Consider the following 19,051-nt stretch of genomic DNA (forward strand, 5'->3'; position numbering starts at 1 on the left):
AAATAAATAAATAAATCTTTTTAAAAATTAAAAATAAAAATAAAATCTTTAGGGGCGCCTGGGTGGCTCAGTCATTAAGCGTCTGCCTTCGGCTCAGTTCATGATCCCAGGGTCCTGGGATCGAGCCCCGCATCGGGCTCCCTGCTCAGCGGGAAGCCTGCTTCTCCCTCTCCCACTCCCCCTGCTTGTGGTTCCCTCTCTTGCTGTCTCTCTCTCTCTGTCAAAAATAAATAAAATCTTAAAAAAGATAAAAAATAAAATAAAATCTTAAAAAAAAAAGAAGAAGAATTTTGACTATAAAATTTCCCCTTTTCCTCTGTCTTAAGATTCCAAGCCCTTTGGGGCGCCTGGGTGGCTCAGTCGTTAAGCGTCTGCCTTCAGCTCGGGTCATGATCCCAGGGTCCTGGGATCGAGCCCCACATCGGGCTCCCTGCTCAGCGGGAAGCCTGCTTCTGCCTCTCCCACTCCCCCTGCCTGTGTTCCTGCTCTCACTGTATATCTCTCTGTCAAATAAATAAATAAAATCTTTAAAAAAAAAAAAAAAAAGATTCCAAGCCCTTTATAAGAGGCTACTCTATCTCATAGTGACATTTCCAATAGAAAACATTAATTTTTCTAGATCAGGAAAAATCACAAAATTTCACTCTCCCCATCCTTTATTATAAATGGCAGTTTCTAAATGATAATCCCATTTTCAAAAATTAATGCTTTTGCATTAAAATAAAATGTTCCAAAATTCTACCAGAAAAGAGATATATATGTAATTACACAAAAACAAATTAAAGGAGAAGGAAGGAGAAACTAAGTGTGATGATGGAATAAAAGGACTGTTTAGTATAACTTGCTATAATCTACAAAAAATTGTTTCATTCCTAAAGAAGTATTATATAGTTGTAAAAGCAAAGCCTCCAGAACCACCTTGCCTGAATTTGGATTCTGGCTCTGCCACTCCCTTGGGCAAGTGACATGACCTCTCTGTGCCTCAGTTTCCTCATCTTTAAAATGAGGGAAATAAATAAAATAATAAAATACAATAAAATAAAGGTAACAACTGCATCTACTTCGTAGGATCAAACTAGGAGGATTAGCTGAGCAAATATCTGTAAAACACTTAGACCAGTGCTTGCACATGGTGAATGCCACACAGTATTTTCTCTAATTATTATTATAATTATTGCTATTCTTATATATATAGAAGGACAATTCCCAAGTATATGTCTTAATATTGACATATATTTTTTACAGAAGAAAATATGCCAATATATTCGATTTTTTCTGAAAAATTCTTAATTTTTACTGATAGTTAAGCATTTCAATTATACAGCTGAATTTAAAATTACAGTCCAATAATCCAATAGAAAAAGTAGCTATTGGGCGCCTGGGTGGCTCAGTTGGTTAAGCGACTGCCTTCGGCTCAGGTCATGATCCTGGAGTCTCGGGATCGAGTCCCACATCGGGCTCCCTGCTCGGCAGGGAGTCTGCTTCTCCCTCTGACCCTCTCCCCTCTCGTGCTCTCTGTCTCTCATTCTCTCTCTCAAATAAATAAATAAAATCTTTAAAAAAAAAAAAAAAAGAAAAAGTAGCTATTGCTCTTTTTTTTTTCTTTAAAGATTTTATTTATTTATTTGACAGAGAGAGAGAGACAGCGAGAGAGGGAACACAAGCAGGGGGCAGTGGGAGAGGGAGAAGCAGGCTTCCCGCCGAGCAGAGAGCCCTATGTGGGGCTCGATCCCAGGATCCTGGGATCATGACCTGAGCCAAAGGCAGACGCTTAATGACTGAGCCACCCAGGCGCCCCAGCTATTGCTCTCTTATGTATCTCAGAATACAGAGAGGTCACACTAGGCCTATAGTAAGAAAACAAACAACAAAAAACACTTTAAAATTAATTCCAAATATCATCAATAAAAGCAAACCACATTTCTGTTATTAATGAGGGAAGTTCCTTCTAAATACCTATGTCACAACCCTTCTCCATTCGAAACAACACAAGGTTAAAACACACTGCTCTTAAGAATTCTCAGACTGGGGCGCCTGGGTGGCTCAGTCATTAAGCGTCTGCCTTCGGCTCAGGCCATGATCCCAGGGTCCAGGGATTGAGCCCCGCATCGGGCTCCCTGCTCAGTGGGAAGCCTGCTTCTCCCTCTCCCACTCCCCACTGCTTGTGTTCCCTCTCCCACTATCTCTGTCAAATAAATAAAATCTTAAAAAAAAAAAAAAAAAAAAAGAATTCTCAGACTATTCAAGCTTAACGTGATAGTATTAAATTATTAAGATAAAAGGAAAATATCTCTGATAAGGCAACCAAAAAACTAAAAAATAATCACACGCTTAAAAGATGAACTATATATGGGACATGGGGAAAAAAAATTTGACCAACAACACCGATCAGGCGTCCCCAGGATTCAGAACAAAGCCTGCTATATACTACCATTTTTTTTTAAGAAGCTGGTAACACTGTTCAAAAGATAAAACACCCAGACAAGGGTATACAGCAAAACCTTTACAGAATGCCAACTTCCCCACCTTTAAAGACAGACATGTATACACGTCATACTGTTAGCTCCTTTGAGGGAAAGGAACAAGTGATTTGTTTTTGTGCCTTGCATATGATAGTCCCTGAATAAATCTTTGCTAAATAAAAATAACTGTTACAGCAATCAAAGACTAAGAGTAATATTAAACAGAGGTCTTTTGTTGTTTTTTGTTTTCTTACCTGTGGAATGATGCCAGCCTGGCTTTCTTCTTGTTTACCCATCATTGTATAAGATTTCCCAGCACCAGTCTGCCCATAGGCAAAAATACAGACATTATATCCCTCAAAGGCATGTAAGAGCATTTCCTTTCCAATGTCATTGTACACACGGTTTTGAGATGCAAAACAGGGATCTTCAGGCTGTACAATTAAAAGAAGAAATAAATGACATTTTATTCGTATACTTTCCTACACTTATTTGATTACTGCTATAATAAATTCAAGTGTTTGGAATCTCAACAGTCAATTATTAAAATATATTATAAAATTTTTAAGTCCCTCCTACACATAGCTTATTTTTCTCTTATTAAACACACACACACAGTCATCCAGCTCAGCCATACATAAAAACAGCTACATGAACACTTGATTACATGTCACTTTCCATAACCTTAAAAGTATCACTCTTCCATTCACAGAAATGTGCAAGAAAATTTTCTTAAATGGAAAATGGTACTAAAAGCTCACAGGTCAAGTCCACATATAAAAATACTTCCCTGTACTCACTCCAGGTAGTATAGCTATTTCTCAGTAAACCTAGCTTTCAATGACAAATGTTGTCCAACCCCCTTCACAGGCCCTTTTGTTGGCCATCAGGCTCTGTCAGTAGTTTAAAACCTCTCCTACTCCAGCACAAAACAGAAAAAAAAAAACCCAAAAAACTAAAAACATGTAATGAAGAGAAGCAAATGCAAACTGTAGTTCAGGAACAATCCCTAGAAGCCAACAAGATTTGGGGTCCTCTCCTAAGCAGGATACTGCAAAGGGCCTTGCTCTCTCCATTTTCCTAGGTGTTGGTCATCTCTGTACTCCATCTGGACCTTCAAGCTCTTTCAAAACTGTTCACAACCTGCATTGTTCTATTATACTACACCATAAGTATACTCACCGAGGTGTGAGACCAGTAGGAGTAGTCGAAACTAAAGGACTTTGGAGCTTCCTTTGGGTTCTTTGGGTTAATAATACCTAGAGAATAAAAATGATTTGATTTTATAAGTCACTCGGTTACATGTTCTTTAGTTCAACATGATGTTATGTTGTAAGTTCAAAACATCCAAATCAGTAAATTCATACCACTGAATCTGAAGAAGGTAATCAAAAAATAAAAATAATCACACTTTTAAAAGGCAGGATCTGTATATAAAACTTAAAAGTATCAGACCATCAGTATTCACTGGGTACCACTAGGATTCAGAACACAGTCTGGTACATAGCAGGTGCTCAGTAAATATTTTATGGCTGAACCATACGTAAATAAGCAGCCAAAAGTCAGAAACAGGCCACACATAACTATTTGCATAAATATTTCAATACATTAGAAATAAAAATTAGAAAATTACTGAATACAACTACTACCTGAAATAAACCCTTTTTAAATATCTTATTATCTACTTTAGAAAAGCATTTTTTTTTTAAGATTTTATTTATTTATTTGACAGAGAGAGAGACAGCAAGAGAAGGAACACAAGCAGGGGGAGTGGGAGAGGGAGAAGCAGGCCTCCCGCCGAGCAGGAAGCCCGATGTGGGACTCGATCCCAGGACCCTGGGATCATGACCTGAGCCGAAGGCAAACGCCTAACGACTGAGCCACCCAGGCACCCAGAAAAGCATTTGATAATTAAGTATTCATAGGAAAGACAGTCTTATTTCTGAAATCCACATTTGATAATAAACATGTTATATATATGTATACACGTACATAAGTGTATTATGCATGTACACAGTGGAATCACAGACCACAAATCATCTGCAGACTGTTGTAGGCAACAAAATTACTTTTTCTTTAAAGATTTTATTTATTTATTTGAGAGAGAAAGCACACACGAGTTCGAGGAGGGGGGAGGGGCAGAGGAAGAGGGAGACGCAGACTCCTCCCTGAGCAGGGAGTCTGACTTGGGCTCAATCCCAGGACCCTTGAGATCATGACCTGAGCCAAAGTCAGACGCTCAACCAAATGAGCCACCCAGGCGCCCCTAGACAGCAAAATTACTTTTTTTTTTTTTTTAAGATTTTTATTTATTTATTGAGAGAGATAGTGATAGAGAGCATGAGAGGGGGAGAGTCAGAAGGAGAAGCAGACTCCCCGCTGAGCAGGGAGCCTGATGCGGGACTCGATCCCGGGACTCCAGGATCACGACCTGAGCCGAAGGCAGTCGCTTAAACAACTGAGCCACCCAGGCGCCCCAAAATTACTCTTTGACTGAAAAGCATGAAGCCTTACTGTTCCTACTGAAAGTATTTCTTGTGTGATTAATCCAATCACACTATACTTCAGGGACTGTCTGAACACTGAGGCTTGGCCTCTCTTCCTTTCTCATACACACAAAGCTTTAGTGCCTCATATTTCACATGGAATAGAATCTTTATAACATGTAGTCATGAAATCTCCTCAAAGACCAGACATCTCAACCAATCCACTTCTCTAAGGCACGGCCACATCCCAGGCTATCAGTGAGATCAGGATTAAAAAATAAATCTGTCCAGGGCAGCTGCTGCTCAGGACACAAATAGCAACAGTTGCTATGGTGCTTAGTTCTCTCTCTTGCTGGATTCCAGCGGGTATGGCCACACACTTACGTTCAAATCTCAACTGCTGACAGAGTATGAATAAGGCTTGCACTGCACATAATCATGTGACAAGGAGATGTGGTTCTAGAAAGAACATCTCCCCACACACAAACAGCAACCTAAGCAATGAAGTGTGCTTCTAACCAAAAGGCACTAGGGACAAGATTTAAATAATAGCCAACATTCGTGGAGCACTATAAGCACTATAAATAAGCACTGAGCTCTAAGAACTTCCTGTGTACTGATCCTCCCTACCACTAAGGCAGACAGAGGTTTTATTACCGCCATTGTATAGACAAGAAATACCATCACAAAGAGGTTAAGTAACTTAAACCAAGGCTACAGAGCTAGCCAGTGGCAATCCAGGATGTGGACTTGGACAGTTTAACTCCAGAGTCCCCACTCTTAGCCAAGACACCCATCATCTATAGGCTTACTCTCTACCTATATGCAGGTAGAGAATATGTATGTATACCTATATGTATGTAGCGACTGCCAAGGCAAACACAGTAAGGCATTTTTATGCATATGCATACATATGTGTGCATGTACGCACATGTATATGACCAGCCCCCTAAAATTACAGCCCAGGCATTGTTTAAAACTCTCCTTACCCATTTAAAACTAAGAACTATGAGGACTACAATTCCTAAAAGATGAAAGACTACACACAAACTCTACCAAGCAAATGGAAATTAGTGTCATGCTACATGCACCATATTCAGGTTTCAGTGGCTCAGCGATAAAGACAATGACAAGACATCAGATATGACCCCTAAAGTAGTCTTCACTACTCAAAAACTAGTTAATATAAACACTTTCTAACCTCCAGGAAATTTGCTGTCATAAAATTTTAAAGCCATACTTCACTCACTCTTTTTCTTTTTTTTAAAAGATTTTATTTATTTATTTGACAGAGAGAGACAGCAAAAGAGGGAACACAAGCAGAGGGAGTGGGAGAGGGAGAAGCAGGCTTCCAGCAGAGCAGGGAGTCCGATGCAGGGCTCGATCCCGGGACCCTGGGATCATGACCTGAGCCGAAGGCAGACGCTTAACGACTGAGCCACTCAGGCGCCCCCTTCACTCACTCTTTTAGCTACTCACTGGTGGTACCAATTTTGCCAAGAACAACTTAAGAAAGGCTAGTTTTCAGATCCCACCTCTTTGTTCTCTTTTTCCTAGTACTAAGAAGCAGAAACACTACACCAGTGAGCAATTTTCTTGATTCACAGGAAATCCTTTTCCTCTTCCTCGAGATTCCCTCCTTCCAGATCTTTGCAACTTCTGAATCTAATCGTCTCCTAACTTACAGATCTGAAACCAAGCTGCCTTTTAAGTAACTGCCTGTATGTACACAAAACCCTTTTATTTTAACATAAATAAGTAAATCAAAATATAATTCTGAAGAGCTATTTTCGTAATAGTTATGTCAAACAAGATGAAACTTACCCACAATATTTAAAAGATTTTAATTCCTAAATGAAAGATATTTACAGAAAACACCTTAGAACAATGTAAAACTCAATACCGTTGTTACCTGTTTGAGGGGGTAGTGTAAGCCCCAAAAAGCAGGGATAATTTCTATATGTTAGCTGAAGACTATTTAATAGGATAGTTTGTTTTATATAATTCTTTATATTTATATATGCATTGTACTATCTTGAATATATGAAAAGTTTACTAATAAAACATTTTGAAACTTCCCAACTCTGCAAACAAAAACAGTTATAAAAATAAAATATCAGTAACAGCCCTTCACCTCATCAGAAGCCCATGAACTCCGCCATTATTTCCAAGGACAACGAACTAATGTTTTCTAATGTGCTAAAGGTTTTCTCTTTCTGAATTAGTAACAGTTGAGATCTAACTTACTTCCTTTAACCCAACTAAGAAACAGGATGAATAAAAGGGGGGAGAGGGACACAGTACTTGTAATGCAAAGGGCATGGGATTTGGATCAGAAGACCATTTAGAATATGTTAATATTCTAAACATATGATGAACACTTAATAAATATATTTAGGATTTTTTGTCACCTTGGGTATCGCTGCACTTTGAGTCCTCTCTAAAACTGAGATAATATCTAGTTCACAGGATTAAATGAGTAAAGCACTACACAAATGCTAATTTTCAAAAATAGGTATTTTATCTTGTTTTTAACTCTCTCAGTATTTTGGTGGATATGTTAACCCTATTCCATGGTCCTTAAACCAAAGTGAGGAAAGTTCATCCACTAACTGATAAAATAAGAATTCTATTTCATGGCCAGAATCAAAGTACTACAATGGGGTCCCACAGCTGTGTCACCACATCTCTGATGTTCCTACCACATTATAAATCCCTTCAGTATATGGACCATGTCTTGTGGATCCTCTACAATGCCCTACACCAAATAGGCACTCAGATGCATGTCCTTCTTTTGTCATGTACAATTTTAATTTCATTAAATCCTATACCATTTTCAGCATAAAAAGAAAAATAAAAACAGTGCATACCTATGCAATATACACATAAAATATCAGTTCATCAACTTTCACAGAAAGAATATGGAGAGAATAACCACAAGATTAGGCAATATTTAATACAACGGTTCTCTGTATCAAAGTCAACTGAGCTAAGAAAGCACATAAGAATGAAATAATAGTAATTAATGAATATCTTCAACATAAAAACTATTTTCACCAACATAAAAGCTGTTATAAACGCAGCATGCCTCCCAGGGCCACGTGTCATCAGTGTGCAGGCTTTGTTTACGATAAATCACCACTTTTTCCAACGAATGGACTCCAGGCATAGTTTGAGGACTGGAGTCAGAACATAACTCTATTTTAAGTGCTGTACCCCTCATATTGCTTTATTTCCTATAAAATCACCTTTCATGCCACTTTTCAAGGCCCCTTTTAAGCAATTTCCACACCTGAGGCTTCCCCTCCTACTGAGACTTCTCTGGACACACAGTATACTCCAGACCTGGACCCATCTCCACAAGTAACTTTTCACAGATGATCTTTAGAGTCATCTCTAACTTTCTTTTCTCACACCCCACATATGATCTATCCTGTCAGCTCTACTTTCAAAATGATTCTAGAATCCCATGGCTTCTCACCACCACCTTCATTTCCATCCTAGTCCAAGCCACCACCTCTCTCACCTGGAAGACGACAGTAACTCCTTACTGGGCTCCCGGCTTCCCCCTGGGCCCCTGGAGAGTCTTATCTCCACACTGCAAACACTGGTCCTTTTCTCACACTAACCCAGATCATATCCACGTCATGCCTCTGATGAACATTCCAATAGCTTCCTAACATACACTGAAGAAAACTCTACTCCCTCTCTGACCTACTGCCCAGTTACTGGAGTGATTCACCCCCTACTCCAGCCCCGCTGCCCTTCTCACTGAAGATATACACTCTCATTTCGGGGCCTTTGTACTTTGGCCCTACCAGGAATGCTACTCTCTCAGGTATCTGAACAGCCCCCTCCCTACCTTCATACAGGTCTCTGCTCAAACATCACCATATCAGATGGTCCTTTTCTGACCATCCTACTTAAACAGCATGCCTTCACTCTCCACCTGCTTACCCTGCTTTGTCTTCACTGCACTCCTGACTACCTGACTTGTCATGTGAGTCACTGGAATATAGGTTCCATGACACGAGAAATTCTGTTTCATCTACTGCTGTATCCCAGCTCCAAGGAGAGCTCGTGCCACATAGTAAATACTCAATATATACCCAAAGAACCAATGACTATGTTAGTTTTATCTTTCCTTACAGATTGTTACTTCTTTGTAGCTGGAAACCATGACTTCTCTTTCTGCATCACTCAGTGTTGACTTCATAAGTAGGTGATGCTTATTTGTGAACTGGTACAGAGCTCTCCCAACACAACTCGCTTCCTGAGTCTTTTCTCCCTGAGCAGCCAACTTACGCAACTTCTGGCAAGAAAGTTCATCTCTGGGAGAGGAGGAATCTAAATTTCTATTTCAGGAGGAGAAATACAACTTCTAGGAAACAGCAGGAATGGGTAAACAGGGGACAGAAGGAAAGATGACCAGGTTTCAAATAGGAAGATGTGCTGACGGGGGTCACCAGGAAAGACAAGGGTAAAGGAAAATATAATGGGAAGCAGACAGTGGGGTAGGTATTGGAAATCCCCCTTCCTCCCCAGGTCTTTAGAACTGTCTCTTATAGTATGCATTTCACAGGAAATATGGAATCTCAGATCAGAAGATGTACCTTACCACCCAAATTTATTGCTGTAAAATTTTCTCCAGTGTTCTAGATATGACAAGCTTGACCTGCATAAGGATTCTTGTGTGGGTGTGAAACAGATTCTTGTCCTCACACTCAAGACACACACCCAAGAGGCAGTGCCATATGATAAGCACCAACAGACATAAACAAATGCTAATATTCTCAGCATTCATCTTCCCAAGCAGTTCCTCTGAAACACACATTCAGTTAGAAGGGTGAGGTGCAGGGACTCAATAAGCACTGGTTGAGCCACTGCTGAATACACTGTACCCAGGATGGTGCAAAGATCTTCAACAAAAACACTTTGTTAGATGGCATCCAACCGAACAAGTCCATTTTCCTGGCCTTTCTGCCTGTCTTCCAACAGTCCCTGCCCCTTTGCCTTCTGTACTTGTACTCATTGTGCTCAGTTTTCCAAGTCTCCCAAGTTGGAAATAGTGCTAGCTTCCATGCTAACATTCATCTTTCTCAAAAAAAGCGTAATTGGGGCACCTGGGTGGCTCAGTTGGTTAAGCGTCCAACTCTTGATTTTGGCTCAGGTCATGATCTCATTGTCATGAGATCAAGCCCCCCGTTGGGCTCCGTACTGGGCATGGAGTCTGCTTAAGATTCGCTCTCCCTCTGCCCACCCCCTCCACCCCCCCGCCAAAAAAGCAGCAGCAGCACTATTGCAAAATATCCCAAGATCCTATTTTAAGAAAGGAAAAGTTAAACACCCTTTCATTCATTGGGCACATTTATTAAGCACAAATTATGTGCCAGACAATGTGCTGGAGATACAATGGCAAGCAAACAAGTTATTTCTGCCCTTCCAGAGCTAATAGCCAATGGAGGAGACAGACATATAATCACACGAAATAAACAAACACTTTCAAATTATGATAAGAGCCATTCTAGATTAAGCATGGAGTCCTAGAAGAACACAGAAACAGGTATGTATAAAAAGAAACTTTTGAGAGAGATGATTTTTGAGTCCGTAAACTCTGATTTGATAAAACAGAAAAGGCTGGGCTGAGGATAAAGAGGAGACAGCTAGGGAAAGTGGAGAGATAACCACAGCTAACGCTTATTAAATGCTTACTATGTTCCAAGCACTGTGCTAAAGCATTACATGTATTCACTCACTTAGTCCTTATAATAACCTTATGAGGTAGGTAACTATTATCACCTCCATTTTACATTTGAGGCACCAAAGAAGGCACCTGCCCAAGGCCAGAGGCTGGACTAAACTTTGGAAGATGTGGCTCCCAAGGCTCCAAACCACTGGGCAGTATGCTTCCCAAGAAAGGAAGGAAGCCCTTGGGCAAAAAGACACATGTGGCATCCAGATACTGGTTTGGCAGCTGTGGCTCAAGTACAAGAAACAACAAAGAATTAGAAAAAGCACTAAAATCTCGGGGCCAAATCACCGATGGACCTCAAGGAGTTGGTGAAGCCCCTGGAATGACTTGATTACATTTATAGACTACAGTATGGAGAGTGGACTGGAGGAAGGCATGAGTGGAAGTGTAGAGACCAATTACACAGAACACAGCAGCCACTGCAGAATGTTTGGGAAATTTTGCTTGCCATTTATAGAATGACTCCCATGAGAACTGCACTTGGCATCAGAAACCCATGAGTTCCACTATGTAGCATTTGTGGGGGCAGGGAGAGAGAAAGGTCCATTCCTGTAACAAAAACATTGTGTCTCTTGATCCAAAACTGAATTTTGTCTTACAGTATGACTCAATATTCAGTGATCAAATACAAGTTGATCTAGGAATAGAAAATATTTTTAGAAGACATTTTCAAGGATTTTAGCAATGAAGGAAACAGAATACTATAGCGGTTTTAATCTAGCCACCCCACCCCAAGTATCCAGTATTATCCTAGCATCTATCTGTAACTTTGACATATAACAAACTCTTTAAGCCTCAATTTTCTTATCTGTAAAATGGGTACAATAATATTATTACCTAACTTTATAGAATTGTTGTGGGGATTAATGACTAGTCCATGTCAAGAATTCTAATACAAAGCAAATGTTCAAAATATTCTTTCATTTAACAAATATTTGAGTGCCTACCATTGCCCCAGACCTGAAGTATCTAGTGAAAACTGGTCTCTTACCTTCAAGGAGCTTATATTCTAATCTGGAAGTCAGATAATTAACTAATGTAGACAGTATCATTCGGGGAAGACAGAGTTAGGCGATATAAGATGACAGTGGGGTAGCAGTGGTGGCTTTATTTTTAAGATTTTATTTATTTATTTGAGAGACAGCGAGAGAGGGAACACAAGCAGGGGGAGTGGGAGAGAGACAAGCAGGCTTCCCGCTGAGCAGGAAGCCCGACGTGGGGCTCGATCCCAGGACCCTGGGACCATGACCTGAGTCGAAGGCAGACTTTAACAACTGAGCCACCCAGGCACCCCGGCAGGGGTGGCTTTTAAAAGTGAACAAACTGGGGTGCCTGGGTGGCTCAGTCGTTAGGCGTCTGCCTTCGGCTCAGGTCATGGTCCCAGGGTCCTGGGATCGAGCCCCACATCGGGCTCCCTGCTCCACGGGAAGTTTGCTTCTCCCTCTCCCACTCCCCCTGCATGTGTTCCCTCTCTCGCTGTGTCTCTCTCTGTCAAATAAATAAATAAAATCTTTAAAAAAAAAAAAAAAGTGAACAGATTGCCACCTCTGGGGCACCTGGGCAGTGTAGTCGGTTAAGCATCTGACTCTTGGTTTGGGCTCAGGTCATGTACTGAGGGTCGTGAGACTGAGCCTCGCTTAGGGCTCCGCACTCAGTTTGGAGTCTGCTTCAGACTCTCTCCCCCCCTCTGTCCCTCCCCTACCTAAAGTAAATAAATAAATAAATTTTTTTTTTTTTTAAAGGTGGGCAGACTGTCACCTCTGAAAAGGTAATATTTGAGCAGGGACCTTAGTAACATTTAAAGAAAAGCAAGACCACCACTGTAGCCAGAAAAAAAATAAATAATGATGAGATGTAGGGTGCCTGGGTGGCTCAGCCAGTTAAGCATCTGCCTTCAGCTCAGGTCATGATCCCAGGGTCCCAGGATCGAGTCCCACATTGGGCTCCCTGCTCAGCAGGGTGTCTGCTGCTCCCTCTGCCCCTCATCCTTCTCTCATGCTCTAATAAATAAATAAAATCTTAAAAAAAAAAAAATCATGAGATGTCTAATCAGATAGCCAGCCAGAGGCCAAATTCTGTGGGGTCCTGTGACCAAGGTGAGGATTTTTAGTTTTATTCTAAAAGTGACAGGAAGTAAACAAAGGATCTGAAGCACAGAGGTGACATAATCTGATTTACATTTCCAAACAGGACTCCAGCTACTGTATAGGAACAAAGGCAGAAGCAGAAAGACAGAAGCTACTGCAGCACGGACTCAGGCTAGAGTAGAAACAGTAAAAAGTTAACTGGATTCAGGACACACTGTGAAGGCAGAAGGGACAGGCCTTACTGATGGACTGCAGGCAGCCTATAAGAAAGAGAGAGATGGCCAGAATGACTCCAATATTTGGTCTGAGAAACTAAAAAGAATGGGTGCGAATGAAGGAAGGGCCACTTAGGTGCACAGGGAGGAGAAAACAACAGTTCTATTAAGGACATGTTAAGTTTAAGATGCTTCTCAGGCTTTCAAGTAGGGTTAGCTTAAGAGCTGGGTGGACAATTCTAGAGATCTACAGAGAGGTCAGTCCAGGTTGGAGAAATGAATTTGGGAGTCATTGTCATCTCATGACCCTTACAGCCTTGAGCATGAATGAAATCACCTAGGGAGTCTGTCTTCTCTGGAGACAGAAGAGAGATCAAAATAAAGAGACAAAATCCTGTGCACTTTCAACCTAGGAGGTGAGGACGAACAGAGGGAGAATGGCCTGTGAGGGAGGAAGGCAAGTGGGAGAGGACAGGGACCCGAGAGCCAAGAGAGGAGATGGAAATGTTTCATGGAGGAAGTCAAGCTATGCTACCTATTATTATGACAATGCTGATTACCACAAGCTTCTCTGGCCCTCCTGGAGGAATGAGTCTTTGTTCTGGGTATCTCCTGACTTCCCGATGAACAACTTCGTTCTGCTCCTCCTCACCTCTGTGCCTTGGTTCCCATCACCATCCAGATTTCATCTGGCTTCAAGGCTGTTTTCTTAAGTCCCCTTCACAAATCAGAAAGGCAGCTTCAGCACTGAAGGTCTGACTAGATCTTTCCCCAGTCCACAGGGAAGAGGATCTTGCGTTTCTCTCTCCCTATGCCCTACACTCCTTTCCCCCTTTGTCTTTTTTTTTAAAAGATTTTATTTATTTATTTGAGAGAGAGAGAATGAGAGACAGAGAGCATGAGAAGGAGGAAGGTCAGAGGGAAAAGCAGACTCCTTGCCGAGCAGGGAGCCCGATGCGGGACTCGATCCCGGGACTCCAGGATCATGACCTGAGCTGAAGGCAGTCGCTTAACCAACTGAGCCACCCAGGCGCCCCCCACTTTGTCTTCAAACATTTTATTCCTCGTGCTATAGTTGACACTCATTACCTTCGGAGACCTGGAGAAGGGTGAAGAACAGGACAGCTTCTTTCATGTGAAGGCTTACCTGAAGACACTTATCCAAGACAAATGGAAATGCTTTTAAAATGATTATCACAAAATGTTCTATAGTTGTTAGTTTATTGATGAACCATAAGACCGTCTTCTCTTTCTTAGAGACTCTTCCAGTCAAAATTGGCCTTGCAAAGTCTGTTAAGTGCCCCAAGTTTTCCCCCTTTTTTCTTTGCCTTCTTCCCAACTTTGTTACTTCAGCATAAAGATGCAGAAATAATGTTTTAATTACTAAGCCCTAGAAAACAAGGCACTCAAAACAAGATTTGTACTTAAAAACCTTTTAATTCTCCAGAATGAATTTGTTTATCTAATTTCTCAAAGTCTCTATATAGCAGTTATACTGCTGTTGGGAAACTATGAAAGATTTTGCCCACAACTACAATTAACTTATCATTGTGCAACACTGTAACTTTGTATTAACTTTTCTAACAGCAATGTTTGGGGCTTGTTAAAAATCCCAGTGACAGGGGCGCCTGGGTGGCTCAGATGGTTACGCGTCTGCCTTCAGCTCAAGTCATGATCCCAGCATCCTGGGATCGAGTCCTGCATCGGGCTCCCTGCTCCTTGGGAACCTGCTTCTCCCTCTGCCTCTCTCTCTCTCTCTGTCTCTCATGAATAAATAAAATCTTTAAAAAAAAAAAAAAATCCCAGTGACATCTTCAGTACAAACTTCCTCTTCCAAAAGCTTCTATACACAAATTTTTTTAAAAATTGTACACAATAAAGCCATTTTGTACACCTATTCCAAAACCATTAAACCAAAACCCATAACATATTTCTCAGGATAACATATTTCTGGAAACATATTAAAATGATATAAAAGCATATTGCCATAAAGTATAATTGAGCAGAAGAACTATAATCATAAAGTTCCTTCATCATTTAAAATAACAAACTTAGATTCCAAATCCTATAAACAATATAAATGTACTATATGTGTTCACTATATACTCAATCCCAGAGTATTAAAAATTAATATACAGTGGGGGGGGGAACCTACCAACTCCGTAATGTCACAATGTCATCAACTGGGTATAAAATAAATATGCTAGCTATAATAAACATTTTGTTTTAAAGATTTTACTTTTTTTACGTAATCTCTACACCCAACATGGGGCTTGAACTCACAACCCCAAGATCAAGAGTTGTATGTACACTCTACCAACTGAGCCAGCCAGGCATCCCAAGCTCTAATAAACACAGAACAACCATCCCTAAGCAAATGTTGAATGACTGGAAGGGAGATGCTCTGGAAGGCCCAGCTCTTGCTCAGTCCGAGTGGCACAAAGATGGTAGAACTAGGAATAGTGTCCTTGTTATTCACAATTACCCTGCATCAAGGGTCATCAAAATAAATTTTAACCTAACAGTTAAGTTCAAATTACACACAGACAGTACTTATACACAGAATAGTAAATCCTACTAGTTTGAGAGGCAAGACGTACTGCACAGAGCTTAAGAGAGGGGTTCTGGAGCCAGGTGGCACAAGTTCATTTTCTAGGTCTCCCAATGCCTAGACCTGTGACCCCAGACAAGTCATCTGTGACATGGGGAAAATAGGAGTATCTGCCCTAGGATTACTGTGCGGACTAAATGAGTTAAAATCTGTAAGTGCCTGACTGTGGCTGGCAGAGCTTAAGTGGTTATTACTGTTTTTGTTGTTAATTACTAATCATGGTTTGTTTTTTTCCCCCACTAACAGGCATTTAAAAAGCTGCTTTTGTTTCTTCCTTCACCCATTTTGCCTCCTCAAGTTTATTCAGAGTTACAAAATGAACTCTTGGTATCAGAGCAGAACAATGTCACAGGGAAACAGTAAATGCAGTTCAGTCATTCACATGGCTTCTGCTAATTCTGGCCATACAGTTTTCTGTTCTGCCAAAACAAAAAGGCTTCCCAGACATTCCCTACCTTTCCCCCGCCCTATCCCTCAATTATTCAGATGTCTCCTTGATGCTTTCATGAGTCATCACACTGCTGTGATTATTTATCTCTAAGGCTCTGAGAGCCTGGTGGCCTGGTGGCCTCCCAGCCTATGCTTTCTGAATAACAAAAATCTAATTTCTTATAGATGTTCTCAAAAACCTAATTTCATATTTCTTATTCTTACTATCTCTATGTACAGAGCATTCATCCCTAAGCATGCAACTAAAAATTATTTTTACCTCACTGGAAATGATTGACAAAATTTATGCAATTGTTGATATGATAAGCAATTGCTAATATACTACCAAAAATTAATCTAAATACCTACCTGCCTACCAAAAACCAGATGCTGCAGGCCCTTTCCTGGTCTCACCAACAGCTCTCCAGACTTTGCTAGCTCCCATTACAGCACTTCACACTCCATGGGCAACTACCAAGAGCAATCAGCACCATGTTATCAGCATGGACTTTTAAAAATGAACTCCAAAACATCTCTTGAGAATTGGAAGGAAGGAAGGAAGGAAGGAAGGAAGGAAGGAAGGAAGGAAGGAAGGGGAAAAGGAAAAGGAGGGAAGAAAAGCCTGGGATGGTTGCTTTCCCTTTTGGAAAAAAAAAACAACAAATGCATATATAAAGGCCACATGAAGTACAGTTTGGATTTAATCAAGGCAACCTCAAAAGACTACAACAATAAGATGCAAACTGGCACAGAAAGAGGACTAGGTTTCCTACAAGATTTTAGCTAGTCTTCTTCTCTTCACTGTTTTGGAATCTAGATGGCAGATTTTTTGGGTAATTGAAGAAGTTTAAATTATAAAATGTAATTAAAAGCAGTTATAAATACACAATACCAAAGGCCTCCTCCAACTTGGGGATAGGTACAACTGTTTCCGCCTTTAAATTTACATTCCCATTGAAAATAACAATTTAGGTACCAAAACTAACCACAAAAAAACAAGCTAATGAGTAACTTCTCAAATACCATCCTATGCAGTATACCTGATTCCATCCGATCCTCACAGCAACCCTGGGACATTAGGCTAGGTGGGCACTAGCCACACTTCCACTGAATAAACAAAAGACTGAAGGTTCAAGTGTCTGATCACAGAGAAGCTAAATAATGAAGGCTTCATAAATACAAGAGAAGACCATGTAGCCACTAAAATCACATTCTTAAAGAATACATGGGGAAATGTACCCAATACACTATTAAGTAAAAGACCAAAGAGGCTACAGTCTTTACAAAGGGAGAGGAGAGTCAATGAACAAACTTTAGCTTTTATTCTGAGTGAAATGGGAACCATCTTAGAGTTTTGTGGGAAAAAAAAAACAAAAAAAAATCCGATTTCCATTCTACAAGTATTGCTCTAGCTGCTCTGTCGAGAAGGGAGTCCTAGAAAACAAGGGTTGAAGCCCAAAGACTTGCTAGGAGGCAACTGCGGGTGGTGGCAGTAGGGGGAAGAGTGGTCAGATTCTGAGTATCTTCTGAGGGAGAGCCCACAGGCCTTTCTGACAGAGGGAGGAAAGAAGTCAAGGACAATTACATTATTTTTGCCCTGAACAACCACAAAGACAGAATTTCCACTGAGTTGAAGGAGAGTGCAGGGGAGCAGGACTGGAAGAGGACATATTAGGAATTCAGTTTTGAACATGTTGGGTTCGACATGTTCAGCTTCTCAGTTCCTTCCTTCCTTCCTTCCCTACCTGTGTGGGCTCTTCTCTACAGCAGGCCTAAGAAGTGGTTTTAAAGCTCAACTGTTTGATAATAGGGGATTAGCTAAATAAATTACGGTTTATTAATATAACAATACTACAGGGGCGCCTGGGTGGCTCAGTCGGTTAAGCGGCTGCCTTTGGCTCAGGTCATGATCCCAGGGTCCTGGGATCGAGTCCCGCATCGGGGCTCCCTGCTCTGCAGGGAACCTGCTTCTCCCTCTCCCTCTGCCTGCTTCTCTGCCTACTTGTGTTCTCTATCTCTGTCAAATAAATAAATAAAATCTTTAAAAATATATATATATAACAATACTACATAGCCATTACAATCACATTCTTGAAGAATACTTAAAAGAAATGTGCTCAATAAGTTAATGATAATTTATCTCATCTAAAAGAAGGTACGGGGCACCTGGGTGGCTCAGTCGTTAAGCGTCTGCCTTCGGCTCAGGTCATGATCCCAGGGTCCTGGGATCGAGCCCCGCATCGGGCTCCCTGCTCCGCGGGAAGGCTGCTTCTCCCTCTCCCACTCCCCCTGCTTGTGTTCCCTCTCTTGCTGTGTCTCTCTCTGTCAAATAAATAAATAAAATATTTTTTAAAAATCAAAAAATAAAAAAATAAAAATAAATAAATAAATAAATAAATAAATAAAAGAAGGTACATTCCACGGATACATTCCAGGATGTCACCTTAGTAAGTTGCCACATGAGAAGTCATCGTGTCAGATGTAGAAGAAAATACAAAGTCTGTTTTGGGCCTGAGGAAAGGGAGGCAAAAGCTGCTTTAAAGGCTGACAGGGGTAGCAGAAGGTCAGGGTGTAAAAAGGTGCACGGCAAAGTCAGGGGCCAGCAGACAGTGCTACATTGAGAAGGCTAGCCTCAAAAGTCATCTAAAGGTCATTCTAAAGGACAAACTCAGTTTCAGTCAACTCTTGAGGAAATGTATCATTTCTGGGGCACCTCTGTTCCCCAACCACAACACCCCCACACATACCCCCCTCACAGCTGTAACTCCAAGTCCTGACTAGAAGAAAAGTGTTTCATTTCAAATTTTTTTAAAAGTTTAATGCCACTGGTACCCAAGTTGATTTCAGTAGATTTTACTAAGCTCTTCTCCCAGTGCCATAGAAGCTCTTGTTGCTGCTGACCGTCTTCCACTCCAGTGACCAAATGAGTGTCATTTAATCAATATGTACATCACTTAGAGAGTAAACATGCCTCTCTTTGGAAAAAGGAGTGAAAAGTGTCTAGAAGGA

The 19,051-nt window shown here is 40.9% G+C and overlaps 1 protein-coding gene across 7 annotated transcripts in view; it reads right to left on the minus strand.

Annotated features, from left to right (window-relative positions):
- The window catches only part of KIF1B (kinesin family member 1B), a 142,535-nt gene that overhangs the window by 100,813 nt on the left and 22,671 nt on the right, over positions 1-19,051 (minus strand). For all 7 annotated transcript variants that reach the window (XM_045898724.3, XM_045898727.3, XM_045898728.3 and 4 more), the window contains exons 3-4: positions 3,645-3,721; positions 2,717-2,896 (exon numbers count right to left, since the gene is read on the minus strand). In XM_045898724.3, the coding sequence (XP_045754680.2) occupies positions 2,717-2,896; positions 3,645-3,721 (257 nt within the window). The remainder of the gene's footprint in view (positions 1-2,716; positions 2,897-3,644; positions 3,722-19,051) is intronic.

The sequence above is a fragment of the Mirounga angustirostris genome, unplaced genomic scaffold (genome assembly GCF_029215605.1).
Source record: "Mirounga angustirostris isolate CCGP_5_RB_7025 unplaced genomic scaffold, mMirAng1.0.hap1 SCAF_4, whole genome shotgun sequence".
Taxonomy (NCBI): Eukaryota; Metazoa; Chordata; class Mammalia; order Carnivora; family Phocidae; genus Mirounga; species Mirounga angustirostris.